This window comes from Artemia franciscana, chromosome 7 (genome assembly GCF_032884065.1).
Source record: "Artemia franciscana chromosome 7, ASM3288406v1, whole genome shotgun sequence".
In the NCBI taxonomy this organism is placed as follows: Eukaryota; Metazoa; Arthropoda; class Branchiopoda; order Anostraca; family Artemiidae; genus Artemia; species Artemia franciscana.
Window position 1 is genome coordinate 36,482,379 of NC_088869.1, and position 25,894 is coordinate 36,508,272.

At 34.0% G+C, this 25,894-nt stretch overlaps 1 protein-coding gene across 1 annotated transcript in view; it reads left to right on the plus strand.

The window, feature by feature from the left end:
- LOC136029218 (splicing factor 3B subunit 2-like) overlaps window positions 1–25,894 on the plus strand; it is a 62,382-nt gene that overhangs the window by 22,228 nt on the left and 14,260 nt on the right. The window contains exons 4-8 of the mRNA XM_065707424.1: window positions 4,136–4,349; window positions 9,665–9,896; window positions 19,813–20,013; window positions 23,733–23,935; window positions 25,400–25,582. Of these exons, the coding sequence (XP_065563496.1) occupies window positions 4,136–4,349; window positions 9,665–9,896; window positions 19,813–20,013; window positions 23,733–23,935; window positions 25,400–25,582 (1,033 nt within the window). The remainder of the gene's footprint in view (window positions 1–4,135; window positions 4,350–9,664; window positions 9,897–19,812; window positions 20,014–23,732; window positions 23,936–25,399; window positions 25,583–25,894) is intronic.

A 25,894-nucleotide genomic window follows, 5' to 3' on the forward strand; every position in this document is an offset into this window, starting at 1 on the left:
AGTAAGCATGAATCGTTGTAAACAATACAGTACAGTTGCAAAGCCTACCCTTGATAAAAAGATTTAGGAAAGTGGAGCATCCGAAAGTTGTGTTAACTATTTTTCGGTAGACAGCTTCAGAGGTCATGGACTAATATGATGCTCGAGGGCTATTGGCTAAATTCAGCGTACGTGACAAGGTGAGCTTATCACAATATTTTTAATTTTTCCTGAAGTTACCAACCCCCTGTTTTTTCTACCTCTGGCCAAGTTTTTAAACGGAGCAATGGATGCAAAAACTGTTTGAGTTGTCTTGCGAAATACTCTTAAATTTGGAAATTTCTGTCTTTTGTTATTTAAATATAAATACAAGAAAGTACGGGTCTGTAGGGGTGGGGAAATGTGAGTATCTTCTCGGTATTAAGTGGGCTTGTAGTCAAAATGGGAATCGTAAGGATACATTGGAAAAGCCTATGTCAGATTTGTGGTGGGTAATTTTTTTTGTGCATAGCTGTATCTTGTCTAAATGACGTAATGGCACAAATTTCGCTTTATAAGTTATAGAACCAAATGAAACATAAGAAAACTAACTCCTTTAGACGTGCAATAGAATAGAGGCTAGGCCCACTCAAAGACATAAAGCTACTGAAGAAACGGCGCATCTATGAAGCAACGCCACGCATTGTTTATTTTTTTTCCTGGTAGAGGCTAAGATTTTGTGTTAAAAAAAAAAAAAAAATCCAGTCTGATTCAGTTTGGCCATATGAAATTTGCATGTTATCTAGAAAAACGGTATTTTCCAGGAAAATCTCAAGATTTTGTGTTGAATTTTGTATTTTTATTCTCAGATATATCACACAGTGTTAGCAAATGGATGTTTGATGGCTATTAACGAATAGAACAGAAAATAAAGATTCAGAAAGTGTCCTCTTTCGGTTTTTTAGCCTCACTAAAAAATAAAAATGGATACCATGCTGCTGTAGGCTATTTGTTCGTCTATGGGTTAGAATTGTGTCTTCTACATTGGTGTGGACTGGTGTGACCTGATTTTTGGAATCAGCACCATTGATTGCCCTAAAATCACTTTCGAACTAACTACCACAGTAGTGTGGACCAATAAATCTCAAGGAACTGATGAAAGTATATTGCTGTAGTTTTTCTTTCTTTTTTCTTTTTTTAAAAACTAATTAATAAGATGAACCTTTTTTAAAATTCTGAGGGGCTTATTACTTTAAAGTTGGAGTTCGTCTCGGAAAAATTTATAATTTTGCAGGTGTGTTGCACCTTTTTTGATCTAAGATTTTCAGTCAGTAGGATTGAAGGCAAAAAAATTAGTCAAATGGCCCTTTTAATATTCCCTTCCTGCCTCCCCGTCCACTTTTTAGCAGAATAATGGACCTGTTACATCTTGTTTGAATTGGAATAGCAACGAAATATTCAGTATGTCTTAATCAAGGCACAAAGATTTACGCTCAGCCTCACCAACATATTAACGCCTACTATTTGCAAAATAGTAGGCATGCTATACCTTGTTTGAACTAGAACGGCAGACGGATTATCCATCTGTGGGTATTTGAAAAACCCAAATGTGGCCAAGCCGTTCCCAGGTGCTTACACCGACTTTTTTTTACGACAGTGATCAGGTCTGGTTGAAACCTATAGGTCAAGAAATTTTTGACCAAGGGGTCAGAGCGAATAGATTCTCAGAAACATCCATAATTTCTGCGTCCCACCTACTTTCGTTAATAAAGTTTTTGTGTCCAATTGGAATCGAAATATACGTTCCTACTGTCAAGGGGACACTTATCAGAAAATTTTACACCTTTGGTCTTTACAGTCCAGGTGGTTTTTAGCCAATTTTGTGTTTGTTTGGGCCATGACTATGCTTTCTAGTCGAAAGACCTGGTGAAGCTGGTAAGGAAGCAGGCGACAATTTAAATTAGGAGTTCGACTGAAATAGTAAAGTAATTACGATATGGAACGGCTCCCGCCCATATCGCCAAAATATTTGAGCGAGAATAAAAAAAGATTCAGAGATCCAAAAAAGAGCATTTTCGCACTGGTACGAATGTGCTGCTGTCTACAAACCATTTGTGTTTGTGATGCCGATTGGGTTTGTTGTTTTATTTGTTGCGCACATCCCATGTCTGACCTATGAGGTGGGCATTCTGTATCTTGTTTAAAACCGGAGCGCACAAGAATTTCCAGTTGGAAAGATTAAACTCAAATGAAGCACTTTTAGTTCAATAAGCCCTTTCCAGTGAACTCCCTCCAATGTCCTCACCAGCTTCTTAGCACAAACATAACCTTATTGGAACCTTATTTGAATCGAAAATATCCTATGATTTTAATCTGTGTTCTTGGAGAACCAAGACAGGCCCGCAATCCCTCTCGTACTCCATCTTTTGAGCAGATATTTAGCAATTTTCTACCTTGTTGAAATCAAAATTATGCAATAAATTTAATTATATATTTTAAGGCACAGTATAGGTCCTTGGTCTCTAGTATCGCCTGACAAATTCTAGCACCCCTTGGCTGAACTGCTGCCTCGTTCATGGCTTAGAAGAAAATTTTTGTGTGCTGCAAAAGGAGTATTCGTGCATTGGTTCTCGATTTAATAAATCAAAATATAAGGTTCTTTTATTCAGTGGTAAACATGATTTGTAACATCTCTGTTCGTTTGGGTGAAACTACGTGCCTTCCAACCACATCTTTACCTCGGCCTGCCAATTGACAGATCAGTCCTAGGGATGTGGCAATTACTGATTGTTCATTTGCAAAACAGATTGCTTTCGCGTACATTGGGGATGGTGGGAATAAACGGAAGTTTAATCATTGGCTTTTAGCTCTATTATAAAACCTGACAGCTCTTTCACATTTTATGTATCTTGATCCTTTTTTGAGAATGCTTCTGCGTTTGATAAACGAAAATGTGTTCAGCATATTACAAATATTCTAAATTTTCTCCTCCATCTATCTGTGCATACAAGCAACATAATGCATATGGCATACAAGGCACATAACGTGTAGCTACTCGGCTATAAACCCTGAAAAAGCTATCCTTAGTCAATTTGCCCGGTGTTACGCTTCTGTAAAGACCCACCCATTGGCTGGTCATCTAGAACAGTAATGCTTCTTCTTTTAGGTTACATTTCATAGTTGTCTGGGGAATTTAGCTTTGTCTTTATATTTGTTTGAATATTGGATGTGTTTTGATACTTCATCTGCTGCTGGCTTAATAGGAGGTAAAATCATTCATTCTTTATTAATTCTTATTGTGCATCATTGGAGGCACAAAGAGGGTCTGTGGCCCCACCAGCATCACCCCCTCCCCTATCCCCAAATTCCTAGCAGAAAGGTTGGCATTTTTTTTTACCAACCAGTTTTGATTTATGGGATAAGTTTATTCGGCAAATGGGGCATGAAAATGACTATTTTTTAAAAGTCATTTTTAATTTAAAAAATTAATTTTTAAAACTTTCTCCAACTTTTGTGCAAAATTCCTCATATCACTTTAAACTTGTAGATGCAAGTAATTTGGGCAATCCATTGACTGTAGATAATCAAGCATCGCACTGACGTTTCCCATTTACTTGTTTAAGGGCACATGTGGGAATCATTCAGTAATAGACAGTAATTCATTTTTTTTCGCTCAAATAATTCGGAAACAAGGAAATGTATTATAATTTGAGGCAAAGTAGCGAAGCCTTAGCTTGCACAATCTGCATCTTTCCAAACAGCAAAGGTTAGATTATTGTGTTTTGGCAAGGCGACAAAGTATCAACTTACATAGATGGTGCACAAAGTAACAATATTGATTCTGTAGCGTAATAGAGTTGGTTTTAAGCTGTAACAGTTAAGTTTGAGGCTGTCTTTAAGAACGAATCATCATTTTCTACTACAGAAAGAATTTCTTAGGAAATACCAGTTTAAGTCATTGAACGGTTGACAACCATAGAATTTAATCCTTGGTAAATAACCAAAACCACAGCGTACCTCCTGCAATGCATTTACAGCGTAGCCAACTGAAGCTCATTATAATACTCCATGTTGCCACCAACGTAAATCTAGTTATCCTTGCGACTGTCCTGTTCTGGTACCTTTGTAATCTATCTGTTCTTTAAAAACAAAATCTTGGAAATCCCTATTATTTTAGATCTAGAAGATGTACCAAAAGTTACACCACGGGGAAAACTTCAACCCAGGTCTTTAGTTCCATTAGATGACCAGATAACTGAAACAAGAGAAAAGAAGGAAAAGTTGCAAAGACGGAAAAGGAAGAAAAAGAAGGGCAGACGAGTTAGGAACGAAGAACGGGTAACAGTTGTAAAAGACACAGAGAAAGATGAAGATGAAGGAATAGAAATAGAGTAAGTATCCTTTCTTTATTTATTCTCCTTATACCAGGTAGACTCTAGAACTAAGAAAGGAAAAATGTTGTTTTCTTAATTTATCGTCATTCCAAGCGGACAAAATTAGAGGAAGGAGGGATAAGAAGTGTCCCATGTACTTTACTGATTGTCAGAAGTGTCCCTATTCTAATGAATAGAACACTTCTTTCTGAAAGTGCACACATAGTCCACATAATTTGTACCAGTTGGAGCTGAGAAGCCAGTGTGTTAAACCCTCAGGTCGCATCCCTCAAGAAGAATATGTTCGTATTACTAAGAAGCGCAGGCGTTGTGCCTGTATTCTGATTCAAGGCCGTATCCCGGGGGAGTCCCGGGTTTGGACCCCCTTAAAAGTTTTGTCTGGCTCGTAAAACGCAGCAAGAATATAAAATTTTTTGATGCGTTCTAAAGGTTTCTTTTTTGTACCCCCCCCCCTCCTGAACAAAAATCCTGGATATGCCCTTGGTCTGATTCAATAATTTGGTTCGTTAAGAAACTTTCCACTGTGAATTTCTTTTGTATCATCTCTACATTTTTGTCTCCAATTTCTGAACTACTTCTCTGATTTGTTAATGATCTCTTCTTTTTTGTTCGAATGCCTGTGCCTTAAAATCTAGTAGTCTCAAGAATCTGAGCCCTTCACGGCAAAGGCTATATTACCAAGATGGCAAACTCGAGTTAAAACAAGAGATGAAATTTCTACCAAATAGCATCATGATGAACTTATTGTTTTAAAAGTGGAGTTGTGACAAAGAGCCAAACTTTAGCGTAAAGAGCAAGGTGTCGAGGAGGACACAGCTCATTTCATGTACGGAATAATTTCTGTTCGTTTCAGGTTTTAATGTCGCTCCTTACTTTCAGTAAAAAAATTGCTTTTTTTTATTTAGTTTTTCTAAAGAAGGATGGAAAAAAAGTAAAAAATTTTTTTCCATAAAACAAGTTTTTCAAAGAAAAATAAAGAGCTCCATTAAGCAAAGAATGAGCCAACATAAAGTCAAATAATCTTCCAAGCGTAAAACTACCATAAATCACTATCAATGAATAAATGAAATTCAAAACGAACAGAAATTACAATAAATAGCCAAGTCAAACTCAAAACGAGCAAAAAATAACATGAGTAGGGCAGGTAACCCCCATGCCTTCTTAAGACTAGAGCACAATTTGCGCTTTAATAAAAAAAAAACCAATAACAACAACAAAACAAATGACCATGGATTGTCAGTTTAACTGACATATACTGATATTTATTCCTTAAAAATTTTGATAATTTTTATTTATCAAAGTAAGAAAAGTGAAAACATTTCAGACGTATTTTGTTTTCAGTAAAGCGCAAATTGTGTTCTGGTCTTGAAAAGGCGCGGGGATTATCAACCCTACTCATATTAATTTTTGCTCATTTTGAGTTTGATTTGGCTATTTTTTGTAATTTCAGATCGTTTTGAGTGTCATTTATTTATTGATAGTGATTTGTGGTAGTTTTACGCTTGGAAGATTATTTGACTTAATTATGCTCATAGTTTTTTCTTTTTCTTTTTTTTTTTTTTTTTTTTTACTTAGTTCAACATCTGCCTAAATATTCTTTTAAAGCTTCATCTTAATATCCTTAGCTTACGCAGTAGCAATAGTTGTAGCAGCATTAGTAGCAGTATTGGCATAGCACCCTTGGTTTCTTCAACATCCCCTTCAACACACGCTGAAAGTTTCAGCTCAATACATACCATTAACTATTCCTGAAGCATTTCTGATGTGTCCGCTTGACAACCTGTGGGGGTGTAGTGTGTGTTTCGATTTAGTTCCATACAGTTTGTATATATACCAAATTTATCGCCTTAATATCCTTAGTTTTAATAGATTAGTAGTAGTAGTAGTAGTAGTAGTGGCTGTAGAATTAGTTGTAGTTGCCTAAGCTTTAGTGGCAGTAGCAGTAATAGAGGTAGTAATAATAGTAACAGTAATAATAGTAAGAGTAGAAGCTGAAGCATTAGCATGCAAATATTTTCTTTTGGATAATTTCGGACCTAATTAATTTTTAAAGACCCATCCGTTGGCTGGTCTTCTAGAACAGTAATGCTTCTTCTTTTAGCTTACGTTTCATAGTTGTCTGGGGGGGGGGGATTATCCTTAAAGACATTATCTCCGGACCTTTCCATTACGTTGAACGAAATGGCTATATCAAAATTTTGATTTTATGTTTTTGGGGAAATTGTGGGCATGGGAGGGGGTTAGTTGCCCTCCAATTACTTTGACAATTAAAAAGGGCGCTAGTCCTTCAATTTCTAATGGAATGAGCCTTTTTCGAAGTTTCTATGAAAACAAATGGCCATCTCAAAATTTTTATCAGATGCGTTTCGGGAAAATAGGAGATGTGTGTTTCTGGGGGGGGGGGGTATTCACCCTTTGATCAATCTGAATCTCAGGAATGGCACTAAGACTTCTGATTAGCAGTCCAATGAGCCCCCTCCGAAGTTTATACGATCACCCTTTCTATATAAACCTTAAATGCCCCCATGGCATAACTTAAACCCTCAACCTGAGGACTATAGGGGGGGGGGGGTTCATCCTCAAAAACAATTTATGGACCTTTCAATTACATTGAACAAAATGGCTATCTCAGAATTTTAATTGGATGTGCTTGGGGAATTGTTGGGTGGGGGAGGAAGGTTAGTTGCCCTCCATTCATTTTCGACTATTGAAAAGGGCTCTAACCCTTTCAATTTCCAATCGAATGAGCTCTTCCCGAAGTTTTCACGACGACAAATGGTCATTTGTGAATTTGTATCTGATGCATTTCAGTGAAGTACGAGGTGTGTGTTTGTGTGGGGGGTATCCACCCTCCGATGATCCAATGAATCCAATGAGTCCCCTACGAATTTTACACGATCACCTTTTCTTTATATACCTAATCTGCCACAGGGCATAACTTATAACCCTTGCTCTGAGGGATGTGGGGAGTTTCTCACCCTTAAAGACATAATTTACGGACCTCTCAATTACGTTGAACAAAATAGCTGATTGTGATTGGATGTGTTTGGGGAAATAGTGGGAGTGGTAGGAGGGATTAGTTGCCGTCCAATCACTGTCGACTATTAAAACGGGCACTTGCCCTTTCAATTTCAAATCGAATGAGCTCTTCTCGAAATTTTTCGGACAACAAATGGCTATCTTGAAATGTCTATCAGATGCATTTCTGGAAATTTCAAGGTGTAGGGGGGGGGGGGGTCCACCCGCCGATCACTGTGAATCTTAGTAAGGGTGCTAGAACGTCAAATTACCAATCCAAAAAGCCCCCTCCGAAGTTTATATGATCACCCTTTCTACATATACCTTATATGCCCCCAGGGCGGAACTTACAACCCTATCCCTGAAGGGTCTGGGGGTGTTTTCATCCTCAAAGACATAATATCCAGAGCTTTCAATTATGTTGAACAAAATGGCTATCTCAAAATTTTAATTGGATGTGTTTGGGAAATGATAGGCGTGGGAGGGGGGTTAGTCACCCTGCAATCACTTTGGACTATTGAAAAGGGCACTAGCCCTTTCAATTTTCAATCAAATAAGCCTTTTTTAAATTTTTTATGACAACAAATACCCATCTCAAATTTCTATCAGATGCATTTTGGGAACCCTTGCCCTGAGGGCTTGGGGGATCATTCTCAAAGACATAATTTTCGGTTCTTTCATTTATGTTGAATAAAATGGCTATCTCAAAATTATGATTGGACGTGTTTGGGAAAATGGTGGGCCTGGGAGGAGGGTTAGTTGCCCTCCAATAACTTCAGGCCGTTGAAGATAGCTAGGGCTATCTTTAATGGATTGAAAGGGTTTATAATTGAATAATTGAAAGGGCTTTCAATTTCCAAACGAATGAGTCTTTTCGAAGTTTTTATAACGACAAATGTCCATCTCAGAATTTTTATCAGATGCATTTCAGGAAAGTACGTGGTGTCGGGGGGGGGGGGTATTCACCCTCTGATCTCTCTGAATCTTTAAAAAGGCAGTATGACTTTTGATTACCAATTTAATTAGCCTTCTCCAAAGTTTATACGATTACCCTTTCTATATATATCTTGTATGCCCCCAGGGCATAACTCATAACCCTTGTCCTGAAGGTTCTGGGGGTGAGGGGAGGGTTCATCCTCAAAGACATAATTTTGGAGCTCAAAATTTTGATTGGATGTGTCTGGGAAAGGGTGGGCGTGGGAGGGTGGTTAGTTGCCCTTCAATCACTTTCGGCTATTGAAAGGGTCAGTAGCCCTTTAAGTTTCCAGTCGAATGAGCCTTTTTGAAGGTTCTACGACAACAAATAGCCTTCTCAAAATTTCTATCGGATGTGTTTTGGGAAAACACGAGGTGCGGGGGGGGGGATCCACCCTCTCATGACTCAAAAAGCCGTACTAAAACTTTTGATTTGCAATCCAATGAGGCCCTTCCGAAGTTTATATAATCACCCTTTCTATATAAACCTTATATGCCCCTTGGGCATACCTTACAACCCTTGCCCTGAGTGTTCTGGGGGGTGGGGGTGTCATCCTCAAAGACATATTTCGGGAACTTTCATTTACGTTGAACAAAATGGCTATTTCAAAATTTTGATTAGATTTGTTTAGGGAAATGGTGGACGTGAAAGGGTGTTAATTGTCTTCCAATCACTCTCAACTATTAAAAAGGGCACAAGCCCTTCCAATTTTCAATCAAATGAGCCCTTTTCGTAGTTTCTATGACAGCTCCTTCGATGCGAAGTGCCCTGGTAAAAAAAAATACATTGTGCCCACATCCCTCTTTAGTTAGTGCTGCCTATGATTATTCTAAAGAAAGATGCAAAGAGACGTTCCTTACTTTGTATTTTTGTATCTTTGCAGCCTTTTCCTGCAGCCTTTGCCTTTCTCTGATCATTTTTGGATTCCAGGCAAGCCAATTGTCTGGTCTCATTTATGTCGTATTATGTAAGTATTTGAATCTGGGAACTTACTTTTCGACGTAAGGTGCTACCATCTTTTTAGACAACTGAATGAATAGCTGTTACATACTCTAAATAATTGGCTCATGTAACTACATATTTGTTTCATTTTCATGAATTTATTTTTATCTTTTTTTCTATTTGGAAGCACCTTGAGTCTAAATTTTAGTTATAAAACCATATGGAAGCATTTCTAGAGTATATTTGTTGTCAAAACGTACGTTTTTAGAGTACAATGTGCTCCCAAAATCGCTAAGCCAACCGTCTTTATTTCCGTTGTGAAGCATTTCTCTACTTCAGGGTCTGATTTAGACTCTTTATTGTTTTTCTTTTTTAGATATGTGACAGAAAACCTAGATACAGAGCTCGCGGATCCTGCATATAGACAGTTTTTAAGGGTTTTTGAAAGTTTCAAGATGGAGGAAAAACCAGTGCAAGAGGTTGTCAAAACTGAAGAAATAACTCAGAATGGTGAAAAAGAAATCGACCCCCGTACACTTACTAAGGTTCCAAAGATTGGAGTTGAAGAAGATGAAGATGAGGACGAGGAAGAAGAACGTGATAAAGACGTAAGCTGTAAACTTTTTACGAATAGGGCTCCAGTAACTGTTGAGCATTGAACTAGTTTTCAAATACTACCATAAATACCTATTGTGGCTTTCTTAGTATAATACAAGTTTGTCAGCAAATCCAGACTTCAGAGAGTCACCAATAAATCAGAGTCGTATTTTGTCTGCAATTAAGCAATTTTTGCTTAGTAATTTCAAATCATTTTAAATAAGGTATCATGAAAAGAGAAATCATCAATGCAACAGCACAAACACAAACACAAAAAAAAAAAAAAAAAAAAAAAAAAAAAAAAAAAAAAAAAAAAAAAAAAAAAAAAAAAAAAAAAAAAAAAAAGACTGAAGGAGAAAAGGAAGACTCTTTTCCTAAATTAGTGATTAATATAGACCAGCACTTGAATGAGGTCTTAACCCTACTCATCCATACAATCACATAGGTCAAACAGCATAACCATACACAATCAACCATAAAGAATAATCCATGGACAGGCAGTCATGTCGTCAATAAGTATAAGTCGTCATTTACCAAACAATAGAAAAAATAATATAGACAAATAATTCAGAGGCAACACCCAACACAAGGGCTCATCAGGAGAATACACTGGCCTATATAGGGTTTCGCCACTTTAAATTCTCTACCCAGCACAGTGTTGTGGCTACCGCAGAATATCCATGGCATCCCCGTGTCAGGTATCACCCCCAAAATACATGCCTATGAAAGAAAGAAAAAAAACAAAAAAACAACAGCAAATGTAAAACAACCAAGTAAAACCAAAACAAGCTTATCCTGTTAATATATCCCTCTTTTTAGCAACAATAGGTAAACTAAATATTATAAATTTTACCAAATCACAAATATTAACACATTGCAAAAAACCTGAATGAACTAAACAATTATAGAATTCATCTTTACCATGTGGCTAATTTTTAAAAAAAAATCCTCTCAATTAGAACAACAATTCAAAATAAATGGCGCTGCGACAACATTTCTCGAACCTCCGAAATTAGTTGAAAATTTCTTTAAGTATTTCTAGATAATTCTTTTGATATTTATTTAAAAGTTCGTTATAATGAAAACTAAATTTTTTAAATTGCCAAGTTAATTTATTTGCCGAAAAACCTCTTGATATCAATTTTTGGCTTAAGATTTTACATCTATTTTTAAAATCAATATAATTACTACAAATCCTTGCATAACGAAGTAACTGTGAGAAAAACGCTGAATATGTGATATTTGAGTGTATATTACTTTCAGGGAATAGGAAACTAATCACTTCAAAATCAAAATCATCCGTTTTATTATACATTTTAAAACTTAATTTATTATTATCACAAATATTAATATTTAAATCTAAGAAATGATCTTCATGACCAGCGCCATGACTAGGCTCAAGAATAAGCTCTGATGGATATATATTTTTAGAAATATCAATGAAATCCTTACAATTTAAGACCAAAATATAATCTAAATATCTTTTATTATTTGACAAAGCATGTTTTAAATTAATTGGATTATTCTTATCCATCATATATTTATATTCTAGTTGACTTAAAAACAAGTCAGCTATAAATGGGCTGGCATTCCCCCCCATGGGAATTCCCACAATTTACTTGTACAAATCACCCCCAAATCTTATATAAGTATTGTATAAAACAAATTCTAATAACTCAAAAATCATATCCAAGCTGTAACATCTCAAGTTAACTGTAGTATTAAAGCAATTTGTCCATATAGCTTTTTTATTATAAGTGTCTATTTTTAAGAACCTTTTATTAGATAAGATGAAAGATTTCTTGATAACAGTTTTTAAATTATCAAACACTACATTAAGTGATAAATTAGTATACATTGTCGCAAAATCGAAAGACTCAATTCTTTTAGCTGAAACCATTGTTAAAGGATCTATCACCTGCAGTGAATAATTAACACTCCAATATGGATTAAAATTCGAAAATTTCTTAATACCAGAACAATAGGTTTTAAGTTTATTTACAATTTCCTTTAAAATTAAAGAGAGGTCAGTAGCAGCAATGCGGGTTGGACATTTAGCTGCTCCAGCAATAAACAGTGGTTTACGGGGATTCTTATGAAATTTTACAGTCCAATATAGGAAAGGGAACTTTTTATCGTTGTCATTTATTTTAATATTTAAAATTTTTGAAAAGTATTTCTTCAGTCTTTTCAATTAAATTCTCATCCTCTATATTTACCTTTTCGTAAACATTAGTTGTGCATAACTCCCTTTTTAAGATATCATAATACAGCTTCTGACAAATTATGGCAAAATTATTATTAGCTTTATCCACTGGCACAGTTACAAATTCATTCTTTAGATTAGCAATTGCTTGTTTAATCTTCGCATTATAAAATAATGATTTAGTGTTACTATTTTTTAAGTTAGAATATATTTTATTTCTTACTCTACTAATAATTAAATTCTTCCAACTTTGAAAACTCTCTTTATTTTTATTCTCTTTCTTACACCACTTATCAATAAATAAATCAAAATCATTTTCCAAGCCATCAAGAACACTCGATGGTTTCAGATGATGAGAAAGACAGAAATTAGCCCCTTTATTCATTATAATTTGAAGATCATCTTGCTTTATTATTGACAAGTCCCCTGTTATAACATGTTTGTAAGTACGATTTACAAATGGGCCAAGTTGCTTACAATTACAAACCGGTTTCCAATTTATATCACTATCTAGTCTTTTTAGTATTAAATTATAATTAAAAATAATTTGCCCAATAGTTTTTGAAAATTCATAAGTTAAAACTGGACTATCATTATAATTCAAATTACTAGGAAGGGCCTGTTTCACATGCCGCTGATTTAAAATTTCTGGTAAATTAATATCTTCAATCTGCTTACAAGTAAAATTAATAGGTAAATATAATCTGTTATCCTTATTACTAATCTTATCGAACTTTTTCTTTTTTGAAATAAATTTCGTTTTAGTTAGAATGCAAATTGTATCACATATTACTTTAAAATTATAATCAAGAGCTGTATTATTCTTAACAATCCAGAAAAGTTTGATTAAATTCCTCTTGGATAAATTATTTAGACATTTTATTACAGAAATCATACCCCTAGATTCAAGTAGCTGGCATAGATCTATGGAAAGCATATGTACATCTAATTCATTTTTTCTATTATTTTTCTATGTCCTCTCGATCGTTTTTTACGTTTAGTAGGACAAGTAAAAGAAGGATGGTCCATAAAACCATCAATACATTTAACAACAACATGAGACATGTCACCATATTTTGCTACACGATCATTTAGCCCAAAAGGATAAGCTGTACCAAGAGTATGGATCCAGAAATCCTCCTGTTTACGTAGTCTATTATTCTTCTCTTCTTTATTTAAATTTTCTAAAATTGTGACAGTTGTATCTGATATGGAACATTTACCATTATTACAATGTTGAACTAGATAGTTATTAGTTTTTTCTTTATTAACTGTTGTTTTATGTCCAGAAAATCTTTTATATATATTATTAGTTGTTTCCCCCACATATTGTAGGCAGCATTTATTACATTCTAATAGGTAAATTACATTGGTTGTTCTACAATTAACATTACCACGTAACTTGCATGCCAAATTTTTATTATACAATGTACTCTTAACAGAAGTCCGTGGGACAAAATGATCTTGGCAAAGAAAGCAACGACTTTTACACTTACTAACTTTCAAAAAATCGTTCCGAGTTCCGAGGCTAATATTTGTGTTTTGTTGCATAAAAAGTTATTGAAAATAAATCCAAAACAAACCAAGATCCAAATCAAAATCCAACAATCAAAGTCCAAAAAAAATGCCAAGGTCAATAGGTCAGTAAATACATAAACAAAAACATGAAATTTGCATAAGTGCCATCTCACCAATAATTAACAATATCAGGTTAAAAACCCGGACCAGGGTAAAGGTCTGTCGGGGAGAAAACTAAAAAAAAAATTTCTCCACCAGCACTGGATCCAACCTGGAATAATATCATGAAAAGAGAAATCATCAATGCAACAGCACAAACACACAAAAAAAAAAAAAAAAAAAAAAAAAAAAGACAGAAGGAGAAAAGGAAGACTGTTTTCCTAAATTAGTGATTAATATAGACCAGCACTTGAATGAGGCCTTAACCCTACTCATCTATACAATCACATAGGTCAAACAGCATAGCCATACACAATCAACCATAAAGAATAATCCATGGACAGGCAGTCATGTCGTCAATAAGTATAAGTCGTCATTTACCAAACAATAGAAAAAATAATATAGACAAATAATTCAGAGGCAACACCCAACACAAGGGCTCATCAGGAGAATACACTGGCCTATATAGGGTTTCGCCACTTTAAGTTCTCTACCCAGCACAGTGTTGTGGCTACCACAGAATATCCATGGCATCCCCGTGTCAGGTATCACCCCCAAAAAACATGCCTATGAAAGAACGAAAAAAAAAAAAAAAAAAAAAAAAAAAAAACAACAGCAAATGTAAAACAACCAAGTAAAACCAAAACAAGCTTATCCTGTTAATATATCCCTCTTTTTAGCAACAATAGGTAAACTAAATATTATAAATTTTACCAAATCACAAATATTAACACATTGCAAAAAACCTGAATGAACTAAACAATTATAGAATTCATCTTTACCTTGTGGCTAATTTAAAAAAAAAAATCCGCTCAATTAGAAACACAATTCAAAATAAGTGGCGCTGCGACAACATTTCTCGAACCTCCGAAATTAGTTGAAAATTTCTTTAAGTATTTCTAGATAATTCTTTTGATATCTATTTAAAAGTTCGTTATAATGAAAACTAAATTTTTTAAATTGCCAAGTTAATTTATTTGCCGAAAAACCTCTTGATATCAATTTTTGGCTTAAGATTTTACATCTATTTTTAAAATCAATATAATTACTACAAATCCTTGCATAACGAAGTAACTGTGAGAAAAACGCTGAATATGTGATATTTGAGTGTATATTACTTTCAGGGAATTGGAAACTAATCACTTCAAAATCAAAATCATCCGTTATTATTATACATTTTAAAACTTAATTTATTATTGTCACAAATATTAATATTTAAATCTAAGAAATGATCTTCATGACCAGCGCCATGACTAGGCTCAAGAATAAGCTCTGATGGATATATATTTTTAGAAATATCAATGAAATCCTTACAATTTAAGACCAAAATATCATCTAAATATCTTTTATTATTTGACAAAGCATGTTTTAAATTAATTGGATTATTCTTATCCATCATATATTTATATTTTAGTTGACTTAAAAACAAGTCAGCTATAAATGGGCTGGCATTCCCCCCCATGGGAATTCCCACAATTTGCTTGTACAAATTACCCCCAAATCTTATATAAGTATTGTATAAAACAAATTCTAATAACTCAAAAATCATATCCAAGCTGTAACATCTCAAGTTAACTGTAGTATTAAAGCAATTTGTCCATATAGCTTTTTTATTATAAGTGTCTATTTTTAAGAACCTTTTACTAGATAAGAGGAAAGATTTCTTGATAACAGTTTTTAAATTATCAAACACTACATTAAGTGATAAATTAGTATACATTGTCGCAAAATCGAAAGACTCAATTCTTTTAGCTGAAACCATTGTTAAAGAATCTATCACCTGCAGTGAATTATTAACACTCCAATATGGATTAAAATTCGAAATTTTCTTAATACCAGAACAATAGGTTTTAAGTTTATTTACAATTTCCTTTAAAATTAAATAGAGGTCAGTAGCAGCAATGCGGGTTGGACATTTAGCTGCTCCAGCAATAAACCGTGGTTTAGGGGGATTCTTATGAAATTTTACAGTCCAATATAGGAAAGGGAACTTTTTATCATTGTCATTTATTTTAATATTAAAATTTTTAAAAAGTATTTCTTCAGTCTTTTCAATTAAATTCTCATCCTCTATATTTACCTTTTCGTAAACATTAGTTGTGCATAACTCCCTTTTTAAGATATCACAATACAGCTTCTGACAAATTATGGCAAAATTATTATTAGCTTTATCCACTGGCACAATTACAAATTCATTCTTTAGATTAGCAATTGCTTGTTTAATCTTCGCATTATAAAATAATGATTTAGTGTTACTATTTTTTAAGTTAGAATATATTTTATTTCTTATTCTACTAATAATTAGTTCTTCCAACTTTGAAAAATCTCTTTATTTTTATTCTCTATCTTACACCAATTATCAATAAATAAATCAAAATCATTTTGACTCGATGGCTTCAGATGATGAGAAAGACGGAAATTAGCCCCTTTATTTATTATAATTTGAAGATCATCTTGCTTTATTATTGACAAGTCCCCTGTTATAACATGTTTGTAAGTAGGATTTACAAATGGGCCAAGTTGCTTACAATTACAAACCGGTTTCCAATTTATATCACTATTTAGTCTTTTTAGTATTAAATTATAATTAAAAATAATTTGCCCAATAGTTTTTGAAAATTTATAAGTTGAAACTGGATTATCATTATAATTCAAATTGCTAGGAAGGGCCTGTTTCACATGCCGCTGATTTAAAATTTCTGGTAAATTAATATCTTCAATCTGCTTACAAGTAAAATTAATAGGTAAATATAATCTGTTATCCTTATTACTAATCTTATCGAACTTTTTCTTTTTTGAAATAAATTCCGTTTTAATTAGAATGCAAATTGTATCACATATTACTTTAAAATTATAACCAAGAGCTGTATTATTCTTAACAATCCAGAAAAGTTTGATTAAATTCCTCTTGGATAAATTATTTAGACATTTTATTACAGAAATCATACCCCTAGATTCAAGTAGCTGGCATAGATCTGTAGAAAGCATATGTACATCTAATTCATTTTTTCTATTATTTTTCCTATGTCCTCTCGATTGTTTTTTACGTTTAGTAGGACAAGTAAAAGAAGGATGGTCCATAAAACCATCAATACATTTAACAACAACATGAGACATGTCACCATATTTTGCTACACGATCATTTAGCCCAAAAGGATAAGCTGTACCAAGAGTATGGATCCAGAAATCCTCCTGTTTACTTAGTCTATTATTCTTCTCTTCTTTATTTAAATTTTCCTAAAAAAAATTTTCCTAAATTTTCCTAAATCCTAACGGGCGCAGAGTAAGTACACTACGGGTTTTCCAAAATAGCAAACAACTTTATTCCGGTGACTAGTCGCACTTTTGATGAACAGGTGAAAATGTTAGCTCATCTCTAGTCAATTGTTTATTGGTGAACTAATTACTGTTGTATCTGACATTATATCCATCTGTTGTTTTACATTATGGCATTACAGTTGTTGTTTTAGTCAAAGTGACGAATGGTTAAATCGCAAAAAGTTAAATTAGAGATAGGAATCACGTGGCATTTCTTTTGAGTATGGAAATACTGTTTTTGTCATTAACATTTAAATCAAACCGCTTAGACCGCTCTGAGTAATGTAATTGAAAAGCAACAAATTAGTGAGGAATTAGTAAGTCAATCTTAGCTTCTTTTCCTTGTCAAACTTAAAGACAAAAATTAAATAAAAAGTAAAATCAAACTAAAAATAGGAGCATAATGCTTTATAAATACTCCATTTAGTCAATGTTTATAAACCTAGTTTCTCCTGAAAGTACGAGTCAAACCCTAAAAGGAAGAAAAAAATAGAAAAGGTTAAAAACTAAAATGAACATGTTACAACGAAGACAAAAAATTGTTTTGCAGTTAGGGGCTGGGAGTACTGGGAATCTTGTGGTTGATCTTGATGAAACTCCAGAATAAGCTTTTTCTATATTACTTTTACTACTGTTTAGCTAGAACATTGAAAACATTCTAAATTCTTAGTATATATGTTGTCTGTTTATTTTTCTGAAGTTTTTATGTTATGAATTAGGATATTCATAATTTACACGCTAAGACACAGGAGTTCCAGCTGAATTCAGATCCTGATCAGTCTTCGTTAACCGATGGTTCATCCAGTAATTTTGTACAATGTTATGAAAACTGAGTTTATGGTTTTTGGGCGTTCAGAATGTGACGATCTGTAAACTGCATGCCACGAGCTCCAATTTCGCGTGCACAAGATCCGTAGAGTAGAATCGTACAGCTACTGGGGGAGGGGGAGTTCTTCACCCACTTCTGTCATTTTGACATTCATACAATTCATACAAACCATTTACATGTAGAACTTGCGCAAAATACTGGGTGTATGCATCATGTAAAGCACATTTTTTTGTATCTAAAAAATTAAGAATAATTTGTTACCCTTTGGTTGTATGTTATTTAAATTTCTGCACAGTTACATATGTAAATACTTTTTGAAGGTATACAACATCGCTAAAGACATTTTAAAATGAATCAGTGAGAATATGTGAAAATTCCTGTATTGACCACAAGGCTTAGAAATGCATTGGAGATGAGCACAATTTTGTTCTTAAATATTTTAGAAATGAAACTTATAAAATATGTAAATAATTTTAAAGTACAGAGCTCAAATAACTGTTTCTATGAGGGGTTTCTGTTAATTTGGCCTCATTCTTTGTTTCTTAGGCGTTCTAGAGCACATCAACTTCATTTTTTAATTCCGAAACATATAGGTTCTCAGTTAGATATTGAATACCGCTTGTCTCAAAGAAACATAAATTGACAGACAAAATCCCAACTGAGCCATTTGGACATAATCAGCATATTTTGAAAAAGAAAATATTAAGCGTTGTTCATTGAGCTTTGGTGATATCTTAATTTTTTTATTGCTATTAATTTATTTGTCCATATCGGGGCTAACATCTGACCTACTAGCTCAGCATTTTTTTTTGTGCCCAGCCTTCCCTTTTCTAATTTTGTGATTTTGCCCTTTTCATTTATTTACCTCTTGTTTGTGTTTAAGAGTTAATTCTTATGTTCGTTATGCCAATGAATCTGAGCATAGTTTTCGGTTGGGGGAGTAAAATTTTGTTGCAATGTCGTATTGTATTGAGTTCTCTAATTTATAATTCATTCTCTAATTATAATTCATTCTCTAATTTCCAACAAAAGTACTCTTTGTTAACACAAAAATTCTTGTAATGTAAAGTATAATGTTAGAAACCGCCTCTTTCATCTAATGGAAGATCTTCAGGATTATATTTTTCCCATCATTTCGATACGATATTTATGAATTTAGAAATGATTCACCACTGAGTAAAGTTTGGATGAAGCACTTCAATTAAGGTCTCCCTCTTTTGTTTATTTCCGAATTTCACCAAATTCGTAGTTTTGAGTGTTTCAATGACAGAAACAAAAGAAAACTATGCTATTTGTATATTTTTGTATTTATTTGTATGCTATACAAAGATTTTAATTAATTTTCTGTTGCACCGTTATGGAAAACGAGTCCTCCTGAATGGAAGTGGGGCCTTCCCCTGCTTGTGAGTGTCTCCCTGTGCCTGCCGTGGAATCCATATTTTGTTCATTGTAATGATATTCCAATCCGATGGAATCTAGAATTATTAATTGTCTAACTTATCTTTTTTAAACAGCTCATTTTGTGTCAAAATATGTAAATTATCAAATCAACTTAACTTAAAGAGTTTAAATATTTTCATACTTCCTTTTTTGATAAAAAAAAAAATACTGAATGGCGTAAATGCATCTGACGCCACATGGCACTGATACCAAACCTCATTGAGGACTACGATCACCTTTGCTGGGGATAAATCTGAGTTCGTTTGTCGTATCTTGCTTTATGGAGCAATGCTGTCTCTCGATATATTTGTTTCCGTTTTATGGAGTATATACCCTGCTGCTGATAATTATCTGCTTGCCAAGATGAGAAGTGTATCACCAAGTGATTAATGCATTTTGATATTTAATATTTCTTTCTATTCCTTTAATTAGATCAGTTTTTGTTTCTGCCTTGTAGGCTGATGAAAAGCCCAAGCTGTCAAAACGAAAGCTTAAGAAGTTGACGAGGATGACCGTAGCAGAACTAAAGCAAGCAGCCATGCGTCCGGATGTAGTGGAAATGCACGATGTTACAGCCAAGGATCCAAAGCTCCTAGTTCTTTTGAAGGCATACAGAAATACAGTTCCAGTTCCAAGACATTGGTGTTTCAAAAGAAAGGTATGTCTCAGCCTTTTTTTTAAAGACATTCGGGTCTCATTTACCCAAGTGGCATTCAAAAGTGTATTGCGATTGTGAGTGAGAGCACATGATTCAAATTTCATAACTATTAATTTTTCAGAATATTTCCATATTCTCCTTTGGATTTTCGTTTAATTATATTCAAATGTGTTCAAACTTTTACACTCTTGAATGATGTTCACTATAGGCTGGATTTACCTGCTTGCGGGTCGTTGGCCAGAAATGCTGGTGTCTAACTTATACTAGCCTGTTTAGTATGTTTATACCCGACAAAAAAAGAAAAGAAAAGAAGATCAGTACAGTGTGCCAAGATTAATGGTTATAACGACTATTGAATGTTTATAAACTGGTAAGTTTTAATCAAAACTATGCATAGTAAGAATTTTGAAATATTGGCCCTATTTAAAATATCAAATCAGTCTCTTTCAGAAGATCAAGGATATCGAGCCTGATTGTGTGAGCGAAAGGGGGCCTGAAAGTTGAAGATTATGCGAATCTTTTTTTTAATTGGAAAAAGAAATTCGAGTGGAATACCCATCTTTTTCACGTGTCTTACCTTTTTGCTTGTAATTTTTGCAGGTACTTTGATCTTCTGCTAAGAATTTCAGAAGGGTAACCAGAATGTGTTTTTAGAAGTATAGTTGACGTTATTCAGAATATAATAGACTATGTTCAAATTAGTGTTTAAAGATGGCCACGAAAGATAAATTTCACAGTTTGCACCCTGCACTCCCGTTGCTTCATCTATGGTATGGTGGATTCTGAGGAAACCTAGTAGATTCACTCGTCCACTTCCATTCCTCATAAAGTTTAATTGGGGTCAAATCCATAAGAGGCAAAAAGAAGACATTAGATTCTTGCTTCCTATAAAGTTCAGTTGAGATCCGACAATCTGGCGGATGCCCTAATGTTGGGAATTTAGGGATCCCCCCTCCCCCCGGGGAAATGAAATATGACTATGAAATCCAAAATGGCTAACTGAGACCCATACTGTCACTTAAAACAAAGTCAGTTGGGATCTGATAACTCTTTTTCTTACGTGTTCTGATGACACGAATTTGGGAGCAAAGAGATTAGATCAGATATGGACGTCCAAATAGTACAACTTATCTACAAAAGACCACTTGTTCTTACTTTCCCCCAAGTTTAGTTGAGGTTCAACAACCTCTTTTCTCAGGAATCATGATAACAAGAATATAGGGACCTCCTTCCGTCGTCTAAAAAGGTTGGGTCGAGTTGTCATCTCTAAAAGTTCTGGCCAGGACATTAGCTGTTATTTCAATCGTGTTTTATCAATGTCCAACTTTCACTGGTAGATATTCTGATAATAAGTGTTGAGGGATCCTTCTCTCCTTTCGTACCCCTATTAAGGTGAAATCTGTCAATTTTAATCCAAAAAGGTATAAATAGGTTATTCCTTTTTTCCTACAAGTTTGGTTAAGATCCAAATATGACTCTTGGTTGATAAAAAATCTATTAGACTGTGAAAAAACTAAAAACTTTAGTATGAATCCTAATAAATATCCGGATATATCGGCTTCACATCGGGAAGCCTTTATCAATTGGAAAAAAAAGAGAAAATATAAATTAAACTAGATTAAACAAACTCACATATACTAGAGAAAAAGAAAAATTCAAAGAAAAAAGAAAAACACCAGGAACTCACGTGTGAAGAACTATATATTTTTAATGTTTTCATCGTTATATCAGAACCATATACTATGGTGCAGAAGGTCAAATAAATGTCCGCGATTTCTGAAGCGAGTGTTTCTGGTCTTTTTTTACACTTTAGGGAGGAATTTATTGCTGCTTTGCTTGAGTATTGCTTGAGTCTGTTTTCTAAATTTTCTTATGTTTTGTCTAAATAAAAATTTCACAAGAGCAATGTATTCATATGAGCTGCATTCGGTTTTCTCTTTCTTTGTACAGCGTTTATGTTTTTACAATCTTTTTAAAGCTATTTTGTAGGATTTATCAATTTTTTAAGTCTAGTTTATTTTTGTTCTCTTTTTTTCCCGTTGATGAAGGCTTCCGGATATGACGCCAAAATACTAGGTCATTCATCAGTGTTTTCACAAAAAAAGTGGGTTTTTTTCCCAAAGTTTATTAAAGTCTGAAGTGATATTTTTACAAATATCTCTTTTTATTCGTTTTAAGCCTTTAAGTGCCTTTTTAAGAAAAACACTACAACAAATCAGAATATCCCTGGATGACTTTTTCTTAATTATTTCCTAAAAAAGATCTCCTGAGAATGATATCTGCTTAATTGTTTCTCATCGGAATATTTTATCAAAATTGAAAATTTCGTTAAAAAAAAGGCAGAACTTGAAAGATTGACTTTTCTACAATTATTTCCCAGAAATAATTAAGATGTGGTATTTTTGATTTCAGGACTCGAGGTGATAACTTTATGCTTTACATAAAACTAACGTTAAATGATCCCTAAGAAGTCTACTTTTGTACTTAGGACAGTTACGTTTTGCTTTTGTTTATACTGTAGGTATTTTCAAAGACCACACTGCCTTTCCATGACGTACAAATAACAGTACAAATAGGGATAAGTCTTTTAATTTGACAGTGAAAAAGAACGATAAAGTTCTGGATAATTCGATCTCATATACAGCGACCGTCATCAGTAGATAAACTACCGATGAAGTTTATCTGCTGATGACAGTCACTGTGTATGTGATTGAAATATCCAGAATCTCGTATCCAGATCAAATGATCCCTAAGAAGTTTACTTTCGTAGTCGAGATAGTTTTGTAGTACTCTTTGTTTATAAATTGTAAAATATAATATATGTATAAAATGTTTCGTCTTCGTTTTATAATCCATATACCCATATAAATCTTCCAAAGTCCATCTCTTATTGTGAACAGCTATTAACTGCTGAAAACGAGAAAAAAGCGTTATGAAACCAGTAGTGCTGCTTCATAGCCAAAGGGGCTATAATAGTTGCAGTGTTTATGTTGCAAGCGTGGTATTGAAAAGCCTCCTTTCAATTTTACTAATATTTACATGTATTCTAGTATCTTCAAGGCAAGCGTGGTATTGAAAAGCCTCCTTTCAATTTTACTAATATTTACATGTATTCTAGTATCTTCAAGGCAAGCGTGGTATTGAAAAGCCTCCTTTCAATTTTACTAATATTTACATGTATTCTAGTATCTTCAAGGCAAGCGTGGCATTGAAAAGCCTCCTTTCAATTTACTAATATTTACATGTATTCTAGTATCTTCAAGGCAAGCGTGGCATTGAAAAGCCTCCTTTCAATTTTACTAATATTTACATGTATTCTAGTATCTTCAAGGCAAGCGTGGTATTGAAAAGCCTCCTTTCAATTTTACTAATATTTACATGTATTCTAGTATCTTCAAGGCAAGCGAAGCCTCCTTTCAATTTTACTAATATTTACATGTATTCTAGTATCTTCAAGGCAAGCGTGGTATTGAAAAGCCTCCTTTCAATTTTACTAATATTTACATGTATTCTAGTATCTTCAAGGCAAGCGTGGTATTGAAAAGCCTCCTTTCAATTTTACTAATATTTACATGTATTCTAGTATCTTCAAGGCAAGCGTGGTATTGAAAAGCCTCCTTTCAATTTTACTAATATTTACATGTATTCTAGTATCTTCAAGGCAAGCGTGGCATTGAAAAGCCTCCTTTCAATTTTACTAATATTTACATGTATTCTAGTATCTTCAAGGCAAGCGTGGTATTGAAAAGCCTCCCTTCAAGTTGCCCGAATTCATTGAAAAGACGGGCATTATGGAAATGCGTGCTGCTCATCAGGAAAAAGAGGAGCAGAAAACATTGAAGACCAAAATGAGAGAAAAAGTGCGGCCAAAGCTTGGAAAAATTGACATCGATTATGAAAAGCTTCACGATGCTTTCTTTAAGTAAGCTTTCTTTGATCTCTTTTTAACCATTTTTTATGTCTTTTTTAAAAGAATATGGATACAAATATCCATTTAATTAACCACTAATGATGTCTAAAAACGTTTTTAGCATAAAGCCTTTCTCACTTACGTCTTGGTACTGTTTCTTGAACTAATCAAATCTGCTTATAAAAGAGAGAATTATGTGTACCCAAAATTGCCTACCTAAATTTATTACCTAATATTAAAGCAAATGACCCCTACCTCAGGGTAAAATCTTTGTCTTAATAATCATAAAAAAGACAGACAGTACGTTGGTATGTAAAATAAATCTTTCGGTGTGTAAAAAATAAGTTATAATCTTAACAAAATCATAAATACAAACAAGAGATATAGTTTGGGGCCATTGGGGCATTATATGACGGTGGCAGGGCAAGACATATTGACTCTTAGTTGATTAAGTAGTTGTATCTGGCTCCGTATCCGTTACACTGTAATATATTCGTTTTCTTGATCTTAAGTTGGCAATGATCCTGGTGCAATTTATTCTGAACCTGATCTGTTGAACTTCTTGCGTAATCAGCTACACAAAATATTCATATCCATATGTGTGGAATCACCCGCTCCTGAACACAGAGTAGTTAACATTCAAAGTTACTGAAAGCTATCAGGCTGTTATGTTTACGATTAAAATTGAGTCACGCTGTAAAATGAATTTTTTATTTGAAAACGATTCTAGTCTTAAGCTCTCTAGTTTTTCTTCTTTTTTTGTTCGGTTATCTTCACTTCAGAGTAAGAGTACGGTTAGAAAAATAAATAACTTGACGAATCAATTACCGAATGTTTTCGCTCATGACATCTTCTGAAAATTTAGCCTTAAAGACTAGTGGTTTACGAACATCCTGGCATAAGGGGGTAGGAATTAAAATGCTAAGTATTGAATATAGCACTTTTAAAGAATATTAACTGCATGCTTTGTAAAATAATTTGTTCTAAAATCAAAGCGGAAATCCTGTAGAAAATCCTTAGATTCTTAAAAATAAATTATACCTGGAAACATTGACCTTTCGAAAAATTTTCTAAATGAAAGTAACAGGAATATCGGTGGATACTCGGCTAGATCACTGTCCCCTCCCTGCTTTACCAAGCAATAGTTCAAGTAAACCGAATGGAGTTCAAGAATATGTTTTCTGTCGTGTATTTGCTTATTTGTACTTGTTGCACCTGAACCTGGAAGAGTACTTATCGTGGTGCCCATCAGATGCCGCCTCACTGTTCTTTAGGGAAGGGGATTGTGTGCTAGTGTCCATGTCTCATAGAGACCTTTCTTTTGCCAAAACTACCTCCGGGATTCAAATTTCCTTTGGTGATGTGAATGAATATTTGTTTTTTTGGTGGGATAATACATCTGACTTTGTAGATTTATGATTGCCTATTTATTGGTTTAGTACATGAAATTGTTCTTTATGTATTGTTTCAATTTAGGTGGCAGACCAAGCCTAAACTGACGATTCATGGTGACCTTTACTACGAAGGTAAGGAATTTGAGACCAAGTTGAAAGAGAAAAAGCCTGGTGACCTTTCTGAAGAACTCCGTACAGCCTTGGGAATGCCGATAGGTCCCAACTCAAACAAGTTTCCTCCCCCTTGGCTCATTGCTATGCAGAGGTATTTTTCCTAGTTTATTGTTTTGTTTGCTTCATCCCTCCTTACTATCCCATTGTACTTTTCTCTAGGATTTGTTGATTTTTTTTTATTATTCTTTTTGTTCTTTTAGTCTAAAGAAAACCTTTCCTCTGACAATTAATATACAATTGTAGTTTGGTCGTAATCAAGGTGTTTCTGATGTTTATTTCAGATTCCATCGCCTCCTCTCACCCCCACTAAAAAGGGTACATATTTTCTCTGGTGGTTTAATGTTAGAATGTATTTTCCCTTCAGCCTCTTGGTATTTTGGAATCATCCGGTCCAAATTCAGAT